The 8949-nt window shown below is 35.8% G+C and overlaps 1 protein-coding gene across 1 annotated transcript in view; it reads left to right on the top strand.

The window, feature by feature from the left end:
* SGPP2 (sphingosine-1-phosphate phosphatase 2) overlaps window positions 1-6548 on the top strand; it is a 1416879-nt gene extending 1410331 nt beyond the window's left edge. The window contains exon 5 of the mRNA XM_044070367.1: window positions 5477-6548. Coding sequence (XP_043926302.1) covers window positions 5477-6022 — 546 coding nt within the window. The 3' untranslated portion in view covers window positions 6023-6548. The remainder of the gene's footprint in view (window positions 1-5476) is intronic.
* Window positions 6549-8949: the final 2401 nt, after the last annotated feature.

Below are 8949 nucleotides of genomic sequence, written 5' to 3'. Positions count from 1 at the left end.
TATTACTGTCATATTGTCTGGTTTATTCAGTACAACCCATATACATTTTTTATACTGCCAGGTAACTTTCTACTACTTTATATTTATTTGGTCTGACTACTACAAGCAGGATTGTTACTCACCAGCTTCACGACACAGCCTTTGCAACTGACTAGCATGGGCTTCCTGATTCGCAGCCCATTCAGCTGCAGCTGTAAGGGAAATAGAGAAATAGTTAGGCAGACCTATCCATCATATACACAGGCTGGACATAGTAAACAGTTATTGGTATGAGTACTTACTGCAGGGACATCACCCCTCTGCCTTGCTTCTTGGACCCACTCATCCAAGAGCTCCCTCTTTCTCCGCTTCAAGTCAGCATAGTGGTGCTGAACCTGCTAACCAGTGTCCGAGGGATACCAGTGGCACTGGTGAGATCATGGGTGAGATGGTCCCAGGCTTCCGCTTTATATTGGGAACCTTGTTACAGGCCCTGCAGCAGTCTCTCATCATGGTTTTGTACCAGGAGTCTTGTTGTGACCTTGGACTCCTGTATGCCCTGGCACTCTGCACGGAAGCGCATGCCCTCACCAGCTCCTGACATACTGCCTACAGTGGGAAGATGCAACCAGTTATGAGCTGTATTTCCCACCCTTTGCCGTGATTGGATGGTTTTGAATATGCTGAGCTATGGGCAAACCTGCTTAGTTAAGGTTGGCATTGCTTAAAGGGACAGGTTCAGCACTGCTTACCAATGGGAAAATCCACTTAGCCAGGCTACTCATTGCTTAGCAGTCATATTTACACAATGCTTACACCTGGTAAGCAGTGCTGTGCAATGCTTAGCATTGCTTATTTTTCATTTTATAGATTATCTGCTGTATGGCATTGATTTGTCATTCATTACATGTTATACATTTTTTTACTGTCCCTGACATTCCCTCAGTGTGCTTTCATTACATTTATTAATGTGTGACTATACTGTATGGGGCACTTGTGTTTATATGGGGGTTTCACAACTTTATTAAACTGACAACTCACATCTGGATCTAATACAGTACCCTGGTTAAGAAATATATATTATTTCGTTAAATAAGAAATAAGGCACTTTGGCTTATCTCCAGCCGAAGTGCCTTATTTCTTATTTATATATATTTACATTTTGGGCTCTTTAGTTCCACCACTTTCTTTTGTTGTCATATATTATTTAGTAGATAATTGTAAAAATAAATGTTTATGTATTGCTTTCTCATGTAAAATGCAAATTGGTTATAATGGGGATCAAACCGGGAATGGCTGCTTGTAAAGCGTACGCTCTAACCACTACACTATTGAAATAGTGCTTATGTTGGATGTCTCTTGCAATTTAACTTCTTGTGCTGTTTAAGCTGGACTAAGAGTAGCTAAGCAAAGGGCACACCCGTGGAGCTACACTTAAACTTTATCGCATTTATAAAAAAGAATGATTGTTTGTTGTGTTATTTTATGTGTACCATTCAGAATATCCCTGCTAATGCTGAACCTGTTATTCTAACAACTTTCTGCTTTGTTTTGGCTTTGTCCACATTCCTTACTCTTGACGGGTTGGGAGTTGTGCACTATGTGCTTATGCTACATCTGTTATTCTGACATTTGTCTTGGTAGGGACGATTGTCCCTTATGGCTTTGACCAGATTTGTTATCCTGATGGGTTGGGCGTGTTACAAGTGTTCTTGCTCATTTTAAATTGCCGAAAGGCAATTCTGGAGTGCAAGGGTTGTGCCCCCTGTGCTCGTACATGGAACCATGTCCATTTTAGAGCACGGCAGTGCGCCTTCATACATATGCATGGTGTGCTGCCGTGTTGAACAGGACCGGTCCCTGCTGTGCAGGAATAACTTATTGCTGCACGGCTGCTTGCTGAATCCCAGGGAACATCTTCCCTAATCACTGTAAATAGCTACTTTGAGTATGTTGTAGTGGAAATGCATGCAGTACTATTAAATAGTAAATTAATAATTGTTAAGGCTGCGGTGGTGCAGTGGTTAGCATTGTCGTCTCACAGCAAGAGGCTCTCCAGTTCGATTCTCAGCTCATGCACCTTTTGTGTGGAGTCTGCATGTCCTCCCCTCGGTCGAGTGAATTTAAAGACATGCAGGTAGGTGCGAGCGTGTGTGGGTGTGTCTTCTTTGAAGGTTGGGTGCCGGGCTGGCAACTCGACACCATAAAAATTCACTGCCAATCATTAGCGGACTGGAGTTCTGCTGTGGTGACCCCTAACCGGGAAAAGTCGAAAGACAGTAAATTAATAATTATTGTGATATTGTTGTCCAAGTATTACAGCCGATATGCATTCAAATTATCTTGTTAATTTGGATAAACTTATAGATAGCTCAAGCACTCTACTGATGTGGGACTTTAATTACCCAAATATTAACTGGATGTTAAATACTGATGATAACACCTACTCTGTTTTCTTAATATATACTGGCCTTTATGGCTTTCAACAATGTTTTTACTGACAAAACTAGGGTTAAGCATACATTAGACCTTCTGGCAACCAATATCCCTCATATTCTATATAATATCACTATATATCCCCACTAAAAACTTCAGACCACAATTTTATCTCCTTTGAGTATGGTGCCTCTAGAAACAAGAAACTGCAAAAGGCATTATTATCATAAGGTACAGTATGAAAATTTGATAAATAAACTAGGTAATACTAATTAATCAGATATAATATGAATATGTAAAACATGATGATTTTTTTTATAGCAAGCATACTTAAAGCTAGCAGAGACAAAACTTCTAACATGAAAGAGAAATCACAGACATTGTTAACCGCCATAGTGGAACAGAAATCTAATTTCTCTCTATATAAAAAAGAGGATATTTAGGTTATACACATTTTATCTGAATAAATCTGCTAAAGTGAAACTAGACAAACTTAGGTATTAAAGCTAAAGTACAAGAAAACATGATGAATTATGAAACAATATTGGCAAAGGATACGTGTAACAAGAAACATTGTTATAAACATGACAGAAATGAAAAATCAAAACATACTATTAGTGCTATCATGGTAGATAACAAACTCAATATTTTAAAAAGTGTAGCTCATGAATTTAACAAGAAATTTACACATATTTTAGTCATAAATATAAAATTACTTCATAATTCAATGAATTTCTGATCAGTCCAGAGGAATCTTGTCCATTTATTGTCTGATCTTATCAAATGCACTTTCTAAAGTAAAAACAAAACAACAAAAAAAATACACCTGCAAGTACAGACATTATACCATCCATTGTTATTTCCAATATTAAAGAACAATTGACATTATTAATAAAACCTATTTTCAATAATCCTCTACATTATAGATTTGTATTTCCACCTTGGAAACAGACTAATATTACTTGTATTTACAAAAAAGGAGATTGAACTGATGTCAGAAATTTTCGACTGATAAGTCATTCCACTGTTTTGTGCAAATTCTTTCAACTCTGCATGCTTGAGTTTTTTCATAGCAATCACAGTAGTAACTTCATTGACTTATACCAGGACTTTGTTAAGGGTAATTCAACACTGTGTAACCTAACTGACATCTATGAAGAAGTGTCACTAACTGTAGATATTGGGTTGTCTATTGGTATCATCTACTTAGACGTGACTAAGGCATTTGACTCTCTGTCATCCACTGTATTAGTGTCTGCAGTTAGAAATTCAAATACTAATCCTCACATCATGCAGTAGATTAAGAACTGGGTGATTGGTAGAAAACAATCTTTTGTTATTCAAGGACAGCATTCTAATTATCTACCAATTAATACTGGAATTTCTCTGAGATCTGAACTTGGTCCAGCACTGTTTTAACATTGATATTGCTTCCCTACCTCAGAATAAATCATGTTGATTAAGTAAATATACAGATGACCTCAAATTTTTTTATTTACTAACAAACATGATTTACATAATGTAAATAAGTATATGAGGGAAATAGTAAATTGCGCTAGTACTATGGGTTGAGTTTTAGTACTGATAAATAGTGCCGTATGTATTTTAAAAACTCTACTATTTTCCACTCAATGTGCATGAACAACATATGTTTAAAGTAATCTGTCTCTTTTTTAAAGACCTTGGGGGGGGGGGCATTTCTTTTGGAAAACAGGTAGATAATGTATGTACTCAAACCATGAGACAGCTTGGTATTATGATGAAAAACCTTACCATAAGTAACCCAACGTTTTTAACAGAATTATACACAATTTATACTATAGTACAGTTGTTTCTGTGTGTACAATAAGGGACAGCTGAAATCTGTAGAAGAGTAGGAAGATTATTTACAAAGAAAACATTATAGTTTACTGATATTAGCTCCACTGATGTAAAATATTACATCTTTATAGCTATTTACATGGTAAATTAATTTTGGCATACAAGCTCTTTCATGATCAACTATTACAAGTTGCACAGAGAGAGAGAGAGATGATGGGTCAATTAATCTTTGGAACAGTAATTATAAGCTTTGTACAAAAAAAAGGTAGGATTATGAAATGACAAAAATACATAATAGGTTAGTGGAACTTGGGAATGACCTTCTATAATGAGGAAAGCAGAAAATCTGAATTAAAAAAAAATTAGATTGTTGGTTTGGTGATAAGGTCTGTGAGCTGGACATGGTGTAAACAGTGGTTATTGACTGTCCTAAAGACCTAAAGAACTGAATTACGAAACTGATATGACTGTACTAAAGCAGTTATCCTTCTGGTCCTTTTTTGCTGTCCAACAGCTTTTGCTACCTTTGTGGATTTGAGGCGTGGTAGTTCACCAATCACTGACTCAACAAGGAGGATCCCAGATGTTGGATGTAACAAATTTACCTTAACTATATAAATTGATCTAGAAGGGTGACTCTTTATTATTCTGTAATCCCTTTATACTGGTCCCCTGGCCATTAGAGTTCCCTGTAAGTCTGAAAAGTATGTATTTATGTGTTACTTGTTAAGTTGTAGTTGTTGAATATTCATTGTTATTTCCTGATTTATGAGAAGTGTGCTTCCATGCTCAGGGGCTATGAATGATCTTACATTGAGTATGTGATATCATGGACTGAACAAACATTTGACTCACATGCTCTTAACAACAAACCCTATCACAGATTCATCACAGATGGTCAGTCGCAGATCATCTGATGTGGTAAAAACATATTTATATATTTTTTTTTTGCAAGAGAAGAAGACAAATGTCCTTTGTGCTGTCAACAAATATAGCAGCTTTCTTAAAAAAAAAAGTAACCAATTTCACTTTAGACAGCAAATTCAGGCTTGACATGCAAATGAAAAGGCAAAACTATACTTGCATCTTTTGATAATTATAGGTTAGTATAAGAATACACCATGGTTCACAAACAGCAGTCAAAATGTCATTTAAACTAACTGTATGCAGGAATCAAGTGTTTTAGTTATAAGCATGTTTATTTACACAGTTTAACAGCTAACGTTCTATCTTTTTTTAGGATGTAATCTGTGGTGTTCTGGGCAGTGGAATTATAATGGCTTTTACGTATCCAGTGTGGGATATCATAGATCATCTGCAGCTTGTCAGTTGTTATACCCCTGTGTTTGCCCTAGTGGTACCTTTTCTTATGAGCTACAACTACCCAGAACTGGATCACTACTCTACAACAAGAGCAGATACTACCACCATACTTGGAGTGGCATCTGGTTCAGTCCTTGGATTTTGGCTAAACTACCAGTTTGGAAGAACATATGAGCCCACTGGAGTTCTCCCTTTCAGTATTCCTCAAGTGACACCTGCCATTGTACTGGTGGCAGTTGGACGATTTGTAATTGGAATAGTGATTCTTCTCACGACTCGTCAAGTTGTTAAAGGTGCTTCACTGTACTATCTCTGTGCTTGGCACAAAGTTTCAATCAAAGATGAAGATGCCAGGCAAAGACTTGAAATAGAAGTGCCATATAAATTTTTAACTTATTCTGCAATTGGTTTTAATGCCACAGTAGTAGTGCCATATGCTTTTCAGATTTTTGGACTGCTGTGATGACAAGTATTACTTTCAGCCTAGAATTTAAAATTTGTGAAAATCTGAATGAGGACAGAATGCAGTCCAGTATTATTGCTACTCTTTAAATGGTAGATATGTTTACTTGGAAATTGAAGTGATGAGTTATTTGCAATTAAATGTGTAAATGTCACTGTATTAACATTCATCTAAAATGTTAGTTATATCAAACAGGAGTTTTTTTTTGTTTTCATAAATATAAATGCATGATACATGCGACTTGTCAGAAGTTTCCTGCATGTAAACGTGGTGCGTAACAATTAAGCATTTCTGAATGCTGCATGATACAATAAAGGTGAACTTCTGGAAGATTTTACTGTATGTACCATATCTAAGATTCAGGTATTAACCTGTACCAAAGAAAACACCACAACAGAATGCAGGCAAGTGCATGTGTTTGACTGCTGTGTGCAAAGGATTTTAGATGAGATAGCTTTACTTCTTTGTATCTTAATTTCAAATCAATTTGCAGGCTATTCAGAATTAATAAATTATTGTTTCATTACTTTCTCTAGTTCTTTGCTCTGTTGAAACTATTCATTACAAGGATGGAAGTAATTATCTGAGCTGTGAAAACTAAGTACCATATATATCAAATCTGATAGCTCTATTTCCCTAAAGCTGAATCTCATAGTTGCTGAAAAAGTGAGAATAATTCAGTTTCTTCTGTTGAGCAGGCACCTTACATTTTATCACAAAAGTATAAAATTCAGTTTTGAAATGTCTTTGCTGGTAAGCTTAATTTAAACTTGGTTCAAGTAACAAAACTGCAGCAGGTATTCATGTCATTACTGGAAGCAAGAATCTTGCCAATTAACTCAAAAAAGTTAAAAGAACTTTAGAACTGTGCTAAAAATCCAGAAGTATAAAACAAAAATAAGTAGTAAAGTAAAAACACTTTGGGTTACTTCTTCAAGGTGAAAAACAAAATTTATTGCAAGAACTTACACAGGCATTCTGTAGAATGTCATCCAGTTCCTCTTTGTAGGCCTTACCCATGGCATAAGTCCTTCCCTGAATTCAGAGTGCAGACAACACAGACCACTTACCTATATGCCATCAGGCTAGCTTATGGTGGCAGCCAGTGTTGCAAGAAAGCCAATGCTTATATCACAGAAGAAAAGCATTAGAAAAGATTTATATGGATGGAGAAATAGTGAAATGCAGTTACGTGTGTGTGTGTATGGGTCTACTTTTAAATTTCGAAGTTTAAAAACTCAAATTTCTTATAGTCGAGACCATAAGATTGAAGTTTTGAAACTTCAAGATATAAATAAAAAAAATAAAATATATATTTTTGGGAACCTATCAGTTCCACGAAAGAACTCTTACCCGACGACCAGATCACAGAGACCACATTGCCAACAGAGCAGCTCTCTGACAATGGTAAGTATAAGTAGTGCGGAATGGGGTGTTTTCCCATTTCCACAATGTGGTGCGATCTCGGAGTTGGTATATTTAGGTAGGGGGGGTGTGGGGGGCACAGGGGGGATTGACCCCTGCTATACACATGTTTCTTTTTTTATTTATTTTATTGCGGAAACAGGAATACATTCCGTTCCCAGTAGTTATACTTACTATTGTCGGAGATGTGTTGTGTTGGTGATGCGGTCTCTGTAATTTGGTCGTCGGGTAAGTGTTCTGTCGTGGATCTGATATGGATCCATTTTTTTACGTGTGTGTGTGTGTATATATATATATATATATATATATATATATATATATATATATATGTATATACATATATGCAAATATATGGTATTTGTGACATTTTTTTGAAACTTTGAACTTCTAACCATTGACCATCAAATGTTTGAAAATAAATTAATCAATAACAAACAAAATCCCCTGCTAATTATATATACCATCTCCGAGATGAAACCGCAGTGGGGAAATGGCAAGTTTTCCTAACCCCGCTGTTCCAAAAATCTCACTTAAAAAAGTAATCTAGTCAGTGTAAGCAAACAAAACACCATTAACTCATATGTATGTATATGTGTGCGTGTGTGTATATCTATATATATATATATATATATATATATATATATATATATATATATATATATATAGAGAGAGAGAGAGAGATCTATATATATATATATATATATATATATATATATATATATATATATAAATAGATATAGATAGTTTACTATTAAAAGAGTGAAGTTCTCAACATAATGCATTTACGTTATCAAGTCACAATACCGACATGCTGCATGATAATTAGGTTACCATCTTGAAAACAATTCTCTGACGATATCGAGGTCAGTATGTTTGATATCATCATTAGTAACACATGTTGCCTCTTACACCTACCTACTCTTCAGCAGTATGAATCGCTGACACTCACACCCCCTGCAAATTATATATTCCAACTCCGAGATCGTTAGGAGAAGGGTAAAGTTCCTGATCTGCACTGTACAGAAATCTCTAGTCTTAACGTCGACCACAATCAGTCCAATGGAAAAGTATTTGCCCCCTTCCTGATTTCTTATTTTTTTGCATGTTTGTTACACTTAAATGTTTCAGATCATCAAACAAATATAAATTTTGGACAAAGATAACCCAAGTAAACACAAAATGCAGTTTTTAAGTGATGATTTTATTTATTAAGGAAAAAAAAACTATCCAAACCTACATGGTCCTATGTGAAAAAGTAATTGTCCCCTAAACCTAATAACTGGTTTTGCCACCCTTAGAAGCAACAACTGTCATCAAGCATTTGTGATAACTGGCAATGAGTCTTTCACATCACTGTTGAGGAATTTTGGCCCACTCTTCTTTGCAGAATTGTTTTATTCAGCCATATTGGAGGGTTTTCAAGCATGAACCACCTTTTTAAGGTCATGCCACAGCATCTCAATTAGATTCAAGTCCGGACTTTGACTAGGCCACTCCAAAAC

This window comes from Protopterus annectens, chromosome 4.part1 (assembly GCF_019279795.1).
Source record: "Protopterus annectens isolate FY-2018-M chromosome 4.part1, PAN1.0, whole genome shotgun sequence".
NCBI classification, from domain to species: Eukaryota; Metazoa; Chordata; order Ceratodontiformes; family Protopteridae; genus Protopterus; species Protopterus annectens.
The sequence above is the reverse complement of the archived record's forward strand: the minus strand, read 5'-3'. Positions and strand labels throughout refer to the sequence as shown.